General features: G+C 41.0%; 1 protein-coding gene and 1 long non-coding RNA gene across 2 annotated transcripts; both read right to left on the bottom strand.

Annotated features, from left to right (window-relative positions):
• Positions 1–1,221: 1,221 nt before the first annotated feature.
• On the bottom strand, positions 1,222–1,978 carry LOC119882030. Its single transcript, XR_005440448.1, has 3 exons — positions 1,884–1,978; positions 1,510–1,738; positions 1,222–1,400 (listed from the first exon to the last, which is right to left on the bottom strand). It is a non-coding gene; the product is annotated as an uncharacterized LOC119882030 (long non-coding RNA).
• A 778-nt stretch (positions 1,979–2,756) lies between these two features.
• LOC119882029 lies at positions 2,757–4,724 on the bottom strand. The gene is made up of 6 exons (XM_038692046.1): positions 4,710–4,724; positions 4,489–4,545; positions 3,756–3,961; positions 3,357–3,639; positions 3,012–3,233; positions 2,757–2,922 (listed from the first exon to the last, which is right to left on the bottom strand). The coding sequence occupies exons 2-5, from the start codon at positions 4,541–4,543 to the stop codon at positions 3,145–3,147; spliced, it is 633 nt and encodes a 210-aa protein (XP_038547974.1). The 5' UTR covers positions 4,544–4,545; positions 4,710–4,724; the 3' UTR covers positions 2,757–2,922; positions 3,012–3,144.
• Between the last annotated feature and the right edge of the window lie 12,897 nt (positions 4,725–17,621).

The following is a 17,621-nucleotide window of genomic DNA, read 5'->3' as shown; positions in this document are numbered from 1 at the left end:
TGCATGTCAATTAAATATAAAAATTATAAAATCTAAATCTAATAAATAATGTGGACATGTAAAGTAATTTACAGCATCAACAGAATGTAATGATAAATAGTAGTAGTGCATTAAATTTAATAGTATAATGAGTACCGTATATTTCATTTGGAATGGATACAATCTTAAAAACAACATCGAGACAGAGTAACCAGAGTATTGAAGCAGAGAATATTGCATATTGAGTATTTTTCCCTGTGTCCTCTTTCTTCAGACTTCTTCAAGAGATGACCCTTGAAGAACACAGAGCCCTCCACCCTTCTGCTGGAGAGGCAGCCAGGCCTGGTCTTTGATGCCTTCATGATGCATCAGCGCAGACATGGTGCCCCACCTTCTGCCGGAGTGCCAGGAGTACCTTGGTGTACTTGTGGTAACTGTAGGGAAATGCTTTGGCCAGGAGCAAGCGAACTGTGTGAGCCTACTGCCACACTTCTCCCAGTACTGCCTTGAAGAAGGCTTTATTCGCATTCACAGGCAGTACCGGGAGGACATTACGGCATTAGCAACATCAGGGAGCCTGGGGATGACAACAGAGAGTCCCTCTATGGTGCCTATAGACACTTCATCTATTGGCAACATGGAGCTTTAGGCCAGGGAAACCAACTTGTCGTCCCTAGTTGTTGTGTTTGGAGGATTAGAGACAAGTTTCCTGATCCTCAAGGACAGTACCTGGACTGTGAATTTCCTTCCAGGCCCTCTGGTATGGTCATACAGTTTCACACAATACTCACAAACCTGCCTCAGCATCATCAAGGCATCAAACAAATGTACATAGTTAACATTTGATTTATTATTACATTTCTATATATATTTATTCATATTTCTCCCCTCTTTTTAAATTTGATGTATGTTGTTAGTTATATTGTGTTTAGTTGTTCAACTGCAGTTCTATGGTATCGAAAAAATAAAAAGGTAAGAAATAGAAGCACATGGTGTTTTTATTTTCATTATACATTTGAACATGTGTTTAGAATTTCAAACTTTGCCATAACATTTCCAATACCAATTTTAGTTACTTATATTTACATAACAGGGGACAGGTGTAGCCTTACTTATCATTACTGTTCAAATTGTAAACTGTAATTTAGGCTACCTACTGAAAATAATATGCGCTGGTCACAGTGGACTTAGCAGAATAAGATGAAACGTGTACAAATTGGAAAAACATGAAATACCACTGGAGGAGGGTAGGAACAGAATTTAATGTTAATAAATTTCTCTTTTTGAAGAGTAAAAGCTATGACTTTGTCAGTGAACTGAAGTTCTTTCCCTTGTGATCCTGCTTGACAAGTACCAGGACACATGCAAGGTGATCTCCTGTGGGGATCCTTCCACATCAGATGCTGGTTGGAATAACGGTCCTGTTGAAGACAGTGCCATCAAACATAGTAACAGACTATATTGTAATGTAAATATCATTCAGTGACATGTAATACGGTACAACATAGGCAACAAATTTGTGTTACATACCTAGACCTCTTCTGACTTGTTTCTGCAACAATTCTGATGTGGCTGGTGCAGGTACGGGGGGCACCAAACCAAGCTGTCTGGGGTCATCTGGGAGAAGGCTCCTCCTTCTAGGCATCCCCACTCCACTTGTGAGTCTGTTCTTCACAATCCTTCTTTGCAACTCGGAAATGTATCCGTAGGTTTTTTCAGATTTCAAGGCATACCGTTCTTCTTATACAATCTTCTGAAACTGAAATTACACAATTACAACCATTTAATATCAGTTTGTACGTAGAACAAGAGAAAACCTTGAGTGTAAAGACAATCAATTGCATATAAAACATGGACTGAATATTGTACTATGAATGGGAATATTATACAAGTGTAAAACGTACATCTCTTTACCGTCCAACGTTTTTCATTGTTGGTCGGTTCCGGTGGAAACTGTAGTCCAAAGCAGCAAGCAGAACTCTTGCCGCATAAACTGGGGGCTGAAAGCAAAGTGCTTGCTGGCATACATCAGGATATGATTCTGGAATGACTCTAGGTCTGCAGTCGATCTGATAGAACAAACAAATACATACTTCTGTGTTCATGAGCAGTAAGCATAAATATTACTAATATACATCATTCTGAAAAAGTATAGCCACACTACCTGAATTGCAGATAGTTGTGAACATCTTTCTGCCACCTCTTATCGAGAACTATATCCACTAAAGCTTTGTGGCACTGGGAGTCTCTCTGGATCCACATCTTTCCCCGCATTTGATCCGATTCAAGGTGCCCGTGTTTGCAACTTCCCATAGTCCAGGTGTGAATGTTGCAGATATGGTGAAGGATGCCAACCCATAATGCCTGCAAAACATAAAAATGCACTATAAATATCTCCTTAATATAGCAATGAATGAAATTACTCAAAGATATAATAAAATTGTGTGCTTACAAGAAACTGCCGACGTGTGTCAGCAGTCTTGCAACACCACCGAAAATGGTTGACTATGTCCTTCAACCAGTTGAAGAGGATGGACTCTCCTTTTATCTTTTGCTTTATCTGTAAAATACAGGCATTCAACTATAGTCTGTGTGTAGAGATGAAAGTGTAAATGTTCAACACCCCCCCCTCCCCCCAAAAAAAGAAAACACTAAATGACTACACCAAATGTCTAGAATGAGTAACACATCTTCTGGCAGAGGAAAGTAAACAAAATCTGTTGTCTTTGAGTACAATGAAACTTCCATACTGTCATCCATCAACTGCACATAGTTCAATAACCCTGATGTACAGAATAGTAACTTTATGGTTAATAATTGTTTCACAACATTAGCCAGTTATTACGCTTACTGCTGCAATTTTTTTGGCAAGGTTCTTTGCACCATGCCCTATGTCCAGACAGTGATGAATTCCAAGGGCCTTGTATTTGCCTTTGTCTGGGTCTATGAAGTGGTAAATAATATCATGTTACTATAATATTTATATTGCTGTTATACACACGCATCTATACAATATATCACATGAATACTACTCATAAGGGCACCAATCTGGGCATGAGCATCTGTGCAGATCTCCACTAGCTTTATCTCTGATGTAAGCTTGTCCAGTCTGGATGAAATCCTCCTTCTCCAAGACGACAGAGTTCCATGATGTTTGCCACTTGTCTATGGTGGCAACATGAATGATCTCCTTGGTGTCATTCTCCATGGTGGTGTAGCTGCAGTATTGTGCACATTGACCAGGAGAGTCATTTCTGCCATCCATTGAAATTTTTTTAAATATAATTCAACAGAAAAACAGTTATTAGTTGTTTCCATACTGTCACTGCTTAGTGTATTCAATAGCTATGTTACATAATACAGTATCAACTACACACCTAGGACAACAACATCTTTCCCTTGAAGGCGACAAAGAACCTCTGTCCTTCTCTCTTCCCAGAAGTCCTTTATTGTATTGACGCAGTAACTGTCCTGAATGGAGAAGAAAGTGTTCCTGTTCACCATCCCCATGTTCATGAATTTGAACAAGAGGGCAACCTTTGCGTAGTTGTTGCCAGACAACAAAATGTTGGTGTACAAGAGAAAATCTCCAGCTTGCATCCCAAACTTCATCACAGGCTGGGAATTCCACCTCCACAAGCTGTCTCCATTAGGGCAGATCTAAAAGTCACAGAGAAGAAACATTTGCTTTTGTCATGTACAGCACTGGCTTTTGGTATAACCTTTCATTTTATACTAATTTAAAGTTGTGATATTCTGTGATTGTCTGGACTTACCCATTCGATAGTAGCTGCTGTGCCCTTGGTGGTGATGTTGATCTCAAAGGGTGCAACACAGTTGCACGGCGCACCAGTCCTCAGAAGGCCAGTGCATTTATCCACAGGCAGGATCAGAAATGTAGCCAGTTGTCTTAAGCAGTTCTCGTACACTATGGAGGCTCTGACACCTATGATGTCATCTTCACAAAGGACATTCTGTGGTTCTGGGAAAACAAGGTCATGATCACAGGGAGAAGGCTCATCAGGAGTATCTTCATGTGCAGGCAAGGAAGTCCATCGATAGAGTGTGCTGTCTTCAGTGCTCCACCCATTCTATTGAGGCACAAAAATCTGTAGTAAACAAACACCACAAAACAATTGCAAATTGAGACTGACAAATAAGACACCGTATAGAAATCGGTTGAAGATCCTCTTCATCAGAGCTGAAACCATTCTGTCCATCATCTCTTATAAGGGAGTAAGATGAAGCTTCATCTGCCCAATCAATTCTTTACATAATGACAACTTTCAGATAAAAACAAGTTCTCAAATAATATCACTGAAAAATAATACATGTAATTAGGAAGTACTACTTACACACTGTTCATTGGGTCATTGAAAACATTTTCCTCCAAGTCCTCCTCAACAATGCTCAAGTCATGTAAGCTGCAAAAAACATATTACAAATATATATTATGAACATTTGGAGAAAAGCCATATAGGGCTAAAAGTTATGATGTGTACATGTTACCTTTGTTCAAGGCCCTGAATTTCTGTGGCTTCTGGAATGACATCAAGATGCTCATCTCTGTAAAGAATAACCAGAGAAAGTTGTGTAAATCCCACATATGCTCATTCAACAGTAGATATAGACCAAAAATAAATAACACACTATTACACACTAATCATAAAGTTCATGTTTCTAATCAAAGCTATTAGGACAAAATTAATATATTGTTATGCATGACTTACCGGTCTGTTCCACTAGAAGCAAGTTTTCATTTGCAATGCTAAAGTTGGAATACCTTATCTGTCCATCAGAAAACAGGCAACTTCGGTGTCGCTTTGAAAATTTTTTCCCTCATTAGACCCTTCTATCTGGGAAAAGCCACACCGATGTTTACGCGTGATTTCTGCCTGCGTCGCTCCCGTATAAGTCTGGCTTCATCATGCTTTTGCTTCTTCAAAGCAGATTCACCCTCCGTCGGCTCTTGTGCTAAATAATAGCTGTGGTCCTCCATTTGTCCAAAATTCCACTACTAATAAAGGAGAGCTTCTACTACTAGTAATTAGAAACGTACAACTTCTTCTTGCTCTTGCTCCTACTTCTTCTGCTGCTACTTCTTCTGTTGCTTCTCTTTCAAACAAGACACAATATGTCGACCTCCACAGCAGGGGTGCCTCGTGTATGTAGATATAAATAGCTCATTCTAAGGTAATGAAAACACAAGGGTTCATAATGTAAGGTCTTTATACACCACTGAAAACATAGTTATGGATATTATATTGCATTTCTGTCAATATATCCTCAGATATATTATACACTGAACCTTTAACTAGTAACTATAGGCTATTTATGTTATATTAAGTTGTTGCAGTTAAACTGCCATCATTTTAATTAACACCTAAAACACTGCTGAGTGTGCAACTGTGTGTACACGTTGTCACAGTTAGCCATGGTTTTCGTTCACTTTCGGTGTCGGAAGTTTCATCTGGGAAATATCCTAGTTCCGATCGGTCTTGAACACAGCATAACTCCTTCTAAACTTTCTACCAATCATAACACTCTTCCAGGGACAGCATATCCACACTGAAGAAAGTATCAGTATTCGGCTGCTCGACCTGACTAAGTGGGCGGGCCACAACACGTTGATTGACAGTTAAGGAAGAGGAAGGAAAAAGCAATGACAATAGGTCTGTAAGGAAAAAGCAATGACAATAGGTCTCTAAAGGAAAAGCAATGACAATAGGGCTCCTTGGGGAAAAGCAAAAGCAAATGTATGTATTTATTCTTTTATTCATTCATTCTTTCTTTGATATATTTCTGCATTTATTTATTTATTCTTTTATTCATTCATTCTTTCTTTGATATATTTCCCCATTTATTTATTTATTTATTCATTCATTCTTTCTTTGATATATTTCCCCATTTATTTATTTATTCTTTCATTCAGTTCTGTCACTTTGGATGTTCCATACAGCCATAGCCATCACGTTGTCCACTTTCAACTATAAGGCAAACAAATAATTATTAAGACCGCTCTATTGAGGGAGGGCTGTCTGTATCATGTAAAGATCTATTAGCCTATAACAAGATAACAGAATTGATAGTTATTAGAGGAGGGGCCTGCAACCCATATTAAGAAGTTACTGTTTAAGGCAGGACCCTTTATTCATGTAACTAGTGATGTATTTGAGATTTGGGTCGATATTGCTTACATGTCTTATTTTACTCAAATGGAAAGAAAACTCCCTAAATACACATGTATTATTTTAATTAACATAATTAACATAATTAACATAATTTGTGTATCAATGTGGCAATTGTGAAAACGTTATTAGGCACGTGTTACTGTATTTTCCTGTAGTGTTTCCATTAGGTACTGTACATTAGCCTGTATGGCCATGATATATTGCCTTAGCTAACTATATCCATTACATTAGCTAGTAGCTCATGAGTCATGCATGTTAGCAAGACACAGACTAACTATATTTATCTTTTGGCTTTTGGCTAATTAGCTGTAAACTCGAGGCACTGGTAGCATAGACTTGACTAGACACGGTGGAAGAAAGAGGGAGAGAAAGTGTCATTTTGTTGTTTATTTGTGCACGTGTTTGGAAATGGTAACCAACGTTACCGTTAGTGGTAGCGACCAGTGGTCTGTGACAAGTGGTCTGTTGTAGCGACAGGAAAGCCCCGAAAACCTAAGATAGATAGAATTATTGCTGCAACAATAAGAATATAGACATAATCTATAATATAGTGTATTAAACATAACATATGATCTAACATTAGATAGATTTATTACTGTAGATAGGCTATAACCAAACAAACTGCAATATACAGTGCTACAATAAGAGTAGCCATAATCGATAATATAGTATATTTAACAAAATATGATCTAGAAATATTTTTCTCCGTAGATATCCACACAAACTGTAAACAGTGCAACAATAAATAACTCGATAATTTAGGTTATTTAATAGTCAAAGGTTTATGGTGTCCGACATGTAGACTTTCATCTATCAGTGCCAACACAGCCAGGAGTCCACAACCAATCATCCACGGACGACAACCTGTCCCGGCCAGTGCCCCAGTGGTCTGTGGGCAGCGACCAGTGGTTGGTGTGGCAGCGACCAGTATCAGCGCCACAGTGGTCTGTGGGCAGCGACCAGTGGTCGGTGTGGCAGCGACCAGTATCTTTAGCGCCCCTAGTTGTAGCGACCAGTGGTCTGTGTGGCAGAGACCAGTGGTCGGTGTGGCAGCGACCAGTATCTTTAGCGCCCCTAGTTGTAGCGACCAGTGGTCTGTGTGGCAGAGACCAGTGGTCGGTGTGGCAGAGACCAGTGGTCGGTGTGGCAGCGACCAGTATCTTTAGCGCCCCTAGTTGTAGCGACCAGTGGTCTGTGTGGTAGCGACCAGTGGTCTGTGTGGCAGCGACCAGTGGTCTCTGTAGCAGCGACCAGTGGTCGGTGTGGCAGCGACCAGTATCTTTAGCGACCCTAGTGGTAGCGACTAGTGGTCTGTGTGGCAGCGACCAGACCACAGCTACAACCCCCTCTCAGCTAGATTCAGACAGACTGTCACCTTTTTCAAGTAAGCTGCTCCTATATACGCCATCGATACTGTATCATGTCAGGGAAAATAATTCCTTCCCAAAGAATACGGAGAAAAATAGATGAGTAGAATAATTTCTTTATGTAACGTGGCCACGGAGAGAACGCACGGTTACTCTTCCAAACTCAGCATTTCCTCTCCTTAAGTACAGAACAAGTACAAAGCAAACAACAGCCAACAAATGGTAGATGAAGGAAAACAAATGGCAGAGTATTAGCATACAGCCAAAAAACTCTTCCTGAGGTAAGAAAGGAAATGCAAATGTATGTGGCATCTGTCTCTGTCTCTTGATTGGTCTATGTTAAAACTCTCACCTACATGCCAGCAGATGTTTATTGTAAATCAGACAATCTTTTGTTTAGGAATAAAAACCCTGTTAATTACAATGAAATCCTAAAAATCAGCAACTTATAATGCATTTCTCACATTCCCTCTAATCAAAATGGTAGGATTCACTTTAAAACTGTCTTAGTGGGAATAAAAATAAGGAGAACATTAGATGTTTGATGAATAGTTAAAACAATTAATTAGAAACAGAAAAGGAAAAGAAAACAATAAAAAATATGAAGGACTAGATTCGTAAAACCTACATCATCTGTACGTTAAGGCTGACCTAAATGTGTTGGGCAAGTTTTAAAAAATGTAGAATGATTTCAGAAAAACACTTAATACAGGGGTTAAAATAGCCTACATGCATGTTCATAATACCCTGGGGGCCAGAATTGGTCATTTACCCATTTGTTGGAAAGAAAACATGAACTAAAATGATACAATATGCATAAGAAAACCTGCATACAAAATAACAACAATAACACTAAAAAGAAATAAACAATCAAAAACAATAATTAAAAACATGGAAAAATAAACAAAAGAAATATACCAGCAGATCATCTTTGTAGTTCAAAAATCCTTTTTTTTTTTTTCTACAATTTGTAGGGAAACGTCTATCATCTTGTTGGGCTAGTGACCAGAGTTAAAGTACTCGTGCTGACCAGGACGATGGTGAACACTGCAACCGTTGTCTTTCAGCAGAATGTCTTGCAGCAGAATTTTTCCGTCCATCTTCATCTCTCAGGCTGTCTCGTGTTGGGATGCACGGGTTCACATGTTTCTCTCAGCTCTTCTGGGAGGAGACTTCCAGTTGAAGTTGTCTGTATCACCTGAGGTGATCTTGAATGTCTGGTGATGGTCTCACTGCTTTCTCTGCCCCCACTTCATCCTATGTAGTCTGCAGCTGACTCCTCTTCCTTCTGTTTAGTGTTGTGGATCTCAGGCCAACAGACTCTCAGGGGGAAAACCATTCGCACTGCATCATACAAGGTGTCCATCATGGCACCAAACTGAGTTAATCCCACTGATGGTGCTGTGGACCAGATGACAGGTCGAATATTGGCCCATCGGAGCTTGAAACACTTCCGACACACAGCTTCCACTTCCTGCAAAGTTGGATTATACATGGACAGCAATTGCTTCATTGATGTAACCCACTTCTCACCACCAGTTTTCTGAGGATTAGGGAGTTCTTCTGCAATTTCTCTTAGTTCATCTGGCTGCCATGGCCGTTACACAAACACTTCTGGATCCCAGTGGGCATGTTCCTGCTCTCCCGTTGGCAGTAGCTGTGCATCCCTTTCTTGTGTTTGGCTCCTGAGCCAGTAGTCAGAAGTAGCTGCGACTGGAGATAAAAGTTTCTTGGGAAGAAAACAGTTAGTTTGGGTGTTCTTCCCATATTATCTTTGTTCAGTCACTGTTGTGTTGGGTGGAAACTCTTTCAGCCCTATGACACTTGCATGATGGTGCACTTTTTTCGTTCACAATTGTGTGCTAGCCACTGAAAATAGCTTATCACAGAGTTTTCTATATTTATCATCTCATACAGCACCCACAGATATTTTCCCTCCTTAGTGGAACATAATGTTTGAAACGAACACTTATCACATCATATCCATCCATCCATCTTCATCTGCTTATCCGGGATCGGGTCGCGGGGGGAGCAGCTCCAGCAGGGAACCCCAAACTTCTCTTTCCCAAGCCACGTTAACCAGCTCTGACTGGGGGATCCCGAGGCGTTCCCAGGCCAGTGTGGAGATATAATCTCTCCACCTAGTCCTGGGTCTTCCCGAGGCCTCCTCCCAGCTGGATGTGCCTGGAACACCTCCCTAGGGAGGCGTCCGGGAGGCATCCTTACCAGATGCCCAAACCACCTCAACTGGCTCCTTTCAACGCAAAGGAGCAGCGGCTCTACTCTGAGCTCCTCGCGGATGGCCGAGCTTCTCACCCTATCTCTAAGGGAGACACCAGCCACCCGCCTGAGGAAACCCATTTTGGCCGCTTGTACCCGCAATCTCGTTCTTTCAGTCATGACCCAGCCTTCATGACCATAGGTGAGGGTAGGAGTGAAAATCGACCGGTAGATCGAGAGCTTTGCCTTACGGCTCAGCTCTCTTTTCGCCACAATGATGCGGTAAAGTGAGTGCAATATCGCCCCCACTGCTCCAGTTCTCTGGCCAATCTCCTGCTCCAGTCTCCCCTCACTCATGAACAAGACCCAGAGGTACCTGAACTCCTTCACTTGGGGTAAGGACTCATTCCCTACCTGGAGTTGGCACTCCACCGGTTTCCTGCTGAGAACCATGGCCACAGATTTAGAGGTGTTGATCCTCATCCCAACCGCTTCTCACTTGGCTGCAAACCGATCCAGTGAGAGCTGAAGGTCACGGACCGATGATGCCATCAGGACCACATCATCCGCAAAAAGCAGTGACGAGATCCCAAGCCCCCCCAACCGCAGCCCCTCCTCGCCACGACTATGCTTCGATATCCTGTCCATGAATATCACAAACAGGATAGGTGACAAAGCACAGCCCTGGCGAAGGCCAACCTTCACCTGGAAAGAGTCCGACTTACTGCCGAGTGCTCGGACACAGCTCTCGCTTTGGATGTCCAGAGATTGGATAGCCCTGAGAAGGGCCCCCCTCACCCCATACTCCCACAGCACCTCCCACATTATCTCCCGGGGGACCCGGTCATACGCCTTCTCCAGATCTACAAAGCACATGTAGACTGGATGGGCATACTCCCAAGCCCACTCCAGGATCCTTGTGAGAGTAAAGAGCTGGTCAGTTGTTCCACGACCGGGACGAAAACCGCATTGTTCCTCTTCGATCTGAGGTTCGACAATTGGCCGAACCCTCCGTTCCAGCACCTTGGAGTAGATTTTACCAGGGAAGCTGAGAAGTGTGATACCCCTGTAATAGGCACACACTCTCTGGTCCCCCTTTCTGAACAGAGGAACCACCACCCCAGTCTGCCACTCCTTGGGCACTGTACCCAACTTCCACGCAATGTTAAAGAGACGTGTCATCTAAGACAGCCCCTCCACACCCAAAGCTTTTTGCATTTCTGGGGGCCGTTCCTCCCAATCACGCCTTTCCAGGTATCTCCATCACTGCCCACATGCGCGTTGAAGTCTCCCAGCAGAACTAGAGAGTCCCCTACTGGAGCTCCATACAGAACTCCATTCAGGGTCTCCAAGAAGGCCGAATACTCTAAACTGCTATTTGGTGCATATGCACAAACAACAGTCAAGAGTTTCCCCCCCCAGCACCCGAAGGCGTTGGGAGGCGACCCTCTCGTTCACTGGAGTAAACTCCGTGGGCTATTAAATATCAGATCAAAAGTTGTACTAGTTAATGAATTGCTATCAGATCATAATGATCTGATACTATCATAATGATTTGTTCTGTTTGACTGAAACCTGGTTGGGACTGGATGATTGTGTAAGCCTCAATGAATCCACTCCTCACAGTCATAGTAATACGTACACCTTGAGGCACTGGTCGAGGAGGTGAAGTTGCTGCTTTTTCTCATTCAGGCCTATTAGTCAAGTCAAAACCCAAACTAAGTCTTTTAAAAGACTTGGTCTTGGTTTTTCAAACCTGACCTGGAGAACTATGCAGCAGATTTAATTTGTTATAGTGTACCGTGCTCCCAGTCCTTACTTCCAGTTTTTATCAGAATTTGCAAAATGTTTTTCTAAGTCCTTAAAAAAGATAAAGTAATGATTGTAGGTGATTTTAATATTCATGTGGACATCAAGAATGACAGCCTCAGCACTGCATTTAGTTCACTGCTTCATTCAGTTGGCTTCTGTCAAAGCATTCATAAACCCACACACTGTTTCAACCATACCATTGACCTAATATTAACATATGGTATTGAAATTGAATAATCGGTGGTGTTTCCTCATAATCACATTCTATCTGACCACTATGTATTATCTTTTGAGTTCCAATTGTTGGACTTCAAGCAAATACGCCTATACTAGATCCCGATCTGATGGTGCTGTAGTTAAGTTTAAGGATTCAGTCGCATCAGTGTGTAACTCAATTCCGTGTTTCCTAATACCTCCTATAGACTCCTATGCCAATGTCATACGCCCAAAAATTGATCCTTCACAAATCGATCATCTCGTGAACAGCACTACAGGGATGCTCCAGTCAAACATGCAAGTTAAACAGAGCATCATGGAAACTTGAGAGGAAATGGCGTCTTACACATCAAGAAGATTCTCATTTAATGTGGCAGGATAGTTTGAAAATGTATAGGAAGGCCTCCGCAGCGCCAGAGCAGCCTATTACTCAAAATTAATGGAGGAAAATAAGAACAATCCCAGGTTCCTCTTCAACACTGTAGCCGGATGGACAGGAAGCCACAGCTCTACAGAACAATTTGTCCCTCTTGACCTCAGTAGTGACGTTTATATGAACTATTTCAACGACAACATTTTATTTATTAGAGATAAAATTCAGCACCTCCTGCCTTCAATGGATGCCAACCTGCCCTTAGTCTCCTTGGAAGCACCTTTAAAGCTCAATGGATATTTCGACTGTTTTGCTACCATCAACCTTCACCAACTTACTTCAGTTGTGTCCTCGTCCAAAGCCTGCTCTTGATCCAGGGGTTTTAGACAGTTACAGACCAATATCTAACCTTCCCTTTCATATCCAAGATCCTTGAAAAAAAACTGTGGCAAATCAACTCTGTGAATTTTTGCATGGCAAAAAATTTCAGTCAGGTTTCAGAATGCATCATAGTACAGAGACAGCACTGGTAAAAATCTCTAATGATCTTTTAACTACATCAGATAAGGGACTAGTCTGTCTTGGTCTTGTTAGATCTAAGTGCGGCATTTGATACAAATGATCACCATATTTTATTGTAGAGACTTGAACACTTAATCACCATTAAAGGAACTGCTTTAAGCTGGTTTAAATCCTACTTATCAGATCGCACCCAGTTTGTACATATAAACGATAAGTCCTCTCTGCACAGCAGAGTCACCCATGGAGTTCCACAAGGTTTAGTCCTTGGACCTATATTATTCATCTTATATATGCTTCCGCTAGGTAAAATCATTAGGAACCACAGTATAAATTTTGATTGTTATGCTGATGATACTCAAGTTATACCTTTCTATCAGACCTGATGAAACCAACCAATTAGTTTGGCTTCAAATGTGCATCAAGGATGTGAAGACCTGGTCTTATAACTTCTTGATGTTGAACTTTGAAAAAACTGAAGTTGTAGTACCTGGACCCAGACACCTCCGAGACACATTGTCTGCAGACATAGTTGCATTCCTATAGCATTGCCATGGGCTCCAACACCACCATGAGGAATCTGCGAGTTATTTTTTATCAAGACATATTTTTTAATTCACAGACGTAGCAAACTACAAGGACTGCCTATTTTCACATTCGCAATATTGTAAAAATTAGAAACCCTCGGCATCGAGATGATGCAGAGAAACTTGTCCACGCTTAAAGCTCGACTATTGTAACTCCATGCTTCAAAAAAATCCCATTGACTTACATGCATTTTATATCTCCACAACCACAACTCTGATTGATACCAAATTTGGGTCAGTTGTTCCCCATGGGCCCCTAATAACACCTGTAAAATGGGTTGCAATTCAGCTTATAAGTGGCTGCCGATTCCTATGGTATAGGACACGCCTCTGTGTGATGACGTTTTCATTTTGCTAAATCGCGGAAACTGTAAAACTTTTTGAATTAACTCCTCCGAAACCGCAAGTCCGCTCGCCACGAAACTTGGCACGGACAATCTCTGGACCGAGCTCATAAAAGTTTGTAGAGGGAAATTTGATCCGCCAAAAAACATCCTAATTATAGGCTAACAAATGTTAGCAGAAACGCTAAAACTGTCTAAAAACTATTTTATTGTTTTTTAATGTGTGTATCTTGTTATGAGCCCTTTTTTTAAAAAAATCCAATCCTGCAATCTTTATGTGCCTCTGTTTTCTGTAAAGTGTACTGGAACCAGACAGCTGGGTTTCAGCATATCAGAAGCATCACTACATGACTAGACGCATGGACAAATTGTAGTCAAGTCTCTACTGCAGCTCCAGAGAAAAGGGGGTCTGTGACCCTGGCTGTGGAAAGAGAAGGCTAGGTCAACAGTGTTAATGGTTTTTAATCCTACCACAACTACTCTAACAAGAAATATTTTATACTGTCTGCAATAATCACTTTGAACAACAAAAAATGACACTGTACAGCTGCTGTTTTTATTAAGTTTTAAATGCGTGTTTTAATGAGCCTTGTCGAAGGAGAATTTCTGTCACTGCTTGGGGACGGACAAAGTTGTCTATCTATCTAGACAGCATTTATACAGAAGTTCTGCTTCTAAATTATCTCTTTATTCATACCTCAGCTCATCAAACATGCTGCAGATTGGAACATATATAGGACCCTCCTTTCTTCACTACCTGCCAGTCAGTTTTACAGTTTAAGATTTCATAATGAAGCTCCTCAATACATTAAAGACCCTTTTCTGAACTGCAGCAGCTTGAAATCTTCAGTCAGGAGTCTCCTGTGAATTTTTTGGTCCGAGCCCCTTAGCTTTGGACACTTTATATAAAACTGGCTTATTTGAAGTTTAGTTTAAAGGGGCATTAGGGAGTTTTCAGCGGCCATTAGTGGTGCGGTTTTAAGATTGCAACCATGTGTGTGCTCGTACGTGTGCTTGCTTGAACTCATGAGCGAGCATAATCCGAAACACAATCACTTTGATACAGAATTCCCACAATAAACGCAGAAACAATAGCACGCAGGCTGCAGCTTTTCTCCAGACAACGTTCAGGTTATGTTACTTAAACTTTCCCAGCTCAGATCGCAAATCAACACACAGCTACATATATTGGATGATAACGAAATGGTTAGTAAACTGGACTGAATATTATAACGAGATTGTGTCACACTTTATAACAGTTAGACCGCAGCAAGTAACTTTACTGCAATGTTAGTGGATGGGTCTGTGTTGTTGGCAGTTTTGTTGCTGTGTTGTATATTATGTGGGTCACATTAGTTACAGCGACTGAGAGATGGAGAAGTTGTGTACCTGAGTATCGGTAAAACCACAATAAATTTATGTTGAACGTTATGTAGCGTTAGCTGGCTGCCTTGCATCACTAACGTTAGACTGTAAACAAATCGTTCCATATTTGCTTTTTACTGTTACATCCTTTCCTGCATGGCTAAATCAACATTTTTTTATCCTTACCTGGAGTCTGTGTTTTGCTGAGAGTATGTTTTATGGCGTTAGTGGACTGCATGTTGTTAGCTGCTGTGTTGTTGCTGTTGTCTGAGAGGCTCGGGATCGCTGGGCTGAATCCGACCCGGAGACTACACATTAAAAGCAGTGGCTGTGGCTGATGCAAGCAACAGAGAAAACAGGTGTGTGCTTAATTTGTAAGTGAGGTCTGAGCTCATTGACAATAAGGCAATGAAAATTTGATTTATTAATAAGTAATTTCAACGTAAAACTACATACAGCCCCTTTAAATCAGGTAAAGTTTTTCAATTGGTCCATTTCAATTCTGCTGTGTGTTACTTAATTATATGTTCTACACGGTGTGCACAATTATTAGGCAATTGAGTATTTTGGCCATTTCATAATTTTTATTCAACTCTGTATAAAGTTGAATGTTTATTGGATTTAATCATATCCAGGGTTTTTCTTGCATAGATACAGTTTTTAACCCCCAAAGAGGTTTTAGCAAGCGCCAAATGATCAGAATTGAAGGAAAAAACCTTCAACCTTCAAAACCTTTCAAATCCTCTCTGAATGTGTTTTAAAAGCCATTTATCAAACAACTGTTGAGCAAGCAGAACATAAACTTAAATACTTGACTTTCAGCCGTCACCTCTCATCCACAGCCACTGTATTTTGCACATGCACCTGGCACTGGATTAATAAACCAGCTGCTGCATTGGTTTGACCGTGCCTGAACGCTCCGTTACCAAGCTCGCGCTAATGACTTCCTGTTATTTCTCACAAGATAAAAACCGTTTGTGCTTGAAGTGTGTTGGTATTCACCGGTACTGTCACTTTCACATTTTACTCTTTGGCGTAGTGGCACCGGACTCTCCTCTGCCCTCTCTAAATCAGGTTCTCTGGGCCCTACGCTATGCTCACCTGTTCCCGTTCCCGGCTGACTGCTAATCTCCGCAGGGAGTCACTTTTAATTAACCAACCAATCACTGGAGGAGGCGGGACATTAAAAAAATTCATTCACGATTCACAATTCATTCAAAATTTGAGGCACTACAGCAAACTTTAGAAATGTTAAACTTGTCGTTCTATATGCACAGTTTTTATTTCTGACAAGTTAATTTGCATAAACAAATCAGAGACTGACCATGTAGAGCATTTTTCTTGCACAATAATTTAGTGACTGAAAACAACCCACAGAAACTGCTGTTTTGTCCAACTGGAATTAATATTATAGGCTACTAATGGTAAGCTATAGTGGCCTGTTCTATTATCTGAAATTATAATGAATACACAAAGATTAGCACTAATCAAACCTTAACCACAGTGGTGAAGGCTAATATCAGAAAATGTTTTGTGACACAGCAACATTCTCTACTAATAAACTATCTGTAGGTAGACTATCTAAATAAAGTGTAACATGTAAATATATTATTATACTAACATTATACTTACTTTTTAATATTATATTTTGTTTATAAAATAGTCAGAAATAACAGGAAAATTGTAGCGTGGCTAAATTTAGTTATGAATTTTAATAAATTTATGAGAATTAATACCCAATTATGAATTTTAATATTCATAAAATCAAAAAATTATTCCTCGTTTCAGGGCACCACCGGAGTTGTTATAATCCTAGAGTCTCCTGACCTCTAGGTAGCTTTAAATAATTATACAATTATTACAAGTGATCAGTTAGTTTAATAATCGCTAAATTATCTTAAATCAATCAGTCAGTCTCATATCTAAAGGGTCAATTCTCTTGGCAGGGACGAGGAAATAGGCAACACACACAGTTTCCTGATTACAGTGAATTTATTAATAACTAAACTTAACTAAAGCGATATAACAGGTGGTTAAATACAGGGAAAATAAACAATGGCTGAACAATGAGCAATGGAGGTTCGATTGTGGGAAGCATTTGACTCATACGGCAGAGGAGAACTAATGAAAGTAAGCTATGAGTTTAGGAGTTAAAAGGAAATATTAACATTAAGGGAAATCTCTGACCACAGAATGTTTGTTAGGTCTTACGGCTTGTCGACGGCCTGCTTTGGCCTGTTGCATGGGTCCCGCGCTAGCTGCCCGATCCTGGCTTTTTGCTAGGGATTCTCCGGGGTTCTCAGTGTCTGGCAATTCGGCTGTTTTCAGATTTCCTTCGTTGTAGCTGGCGAGACCACGTGGCTTGGTCTGACCTCGGTGAAGTTGGCTCGACGAAAAAGCTTAAAATGGAACTTCGTCGTTCCTGAATTAGTCCAGTGTAACTTAACGGACTGATAACTTTAACAAAACAAAGAAAGAAAATAAAACAAACTGAAGGCAGATCGATGTCGCGGCACTTCGCGTGTGTAGCTTCAAGCGAACAAAGGCCTGTTGCGCTGGCCGAACTCTTAGGGCGTTGCCTGGCGAGGCACACCGGACACATGCCGAAGCGTCCAGAGAGCCGAGCGGAAGACCAGGGCACGAGGGGA

This window comes from Micropterus salmoides, unplaced genomic scaffold, assembly GCF_014851395.1.
Source record: "Micropterus salmoides isolate LMB-PRFRI ecotype aquatic unplaced genomic scaffold, ASM1485139v1 Ms_hic_scaffold_2846, whole genome shotgun sequence".
In the NCBI taxonomy this organism is placed as follows: domain Eukaryota; kingdom Metazoa; phylum Chordata; class Actinopteri; order Centrarchiformes; family Centrarchidae; genus Micropterus; species Micropterus salmoides.
The sequence above is the reverse complement of the archived record's forward strand: the minus strand, read 5'-3'. Positions and strand labels throughout refer to the sequence as shown.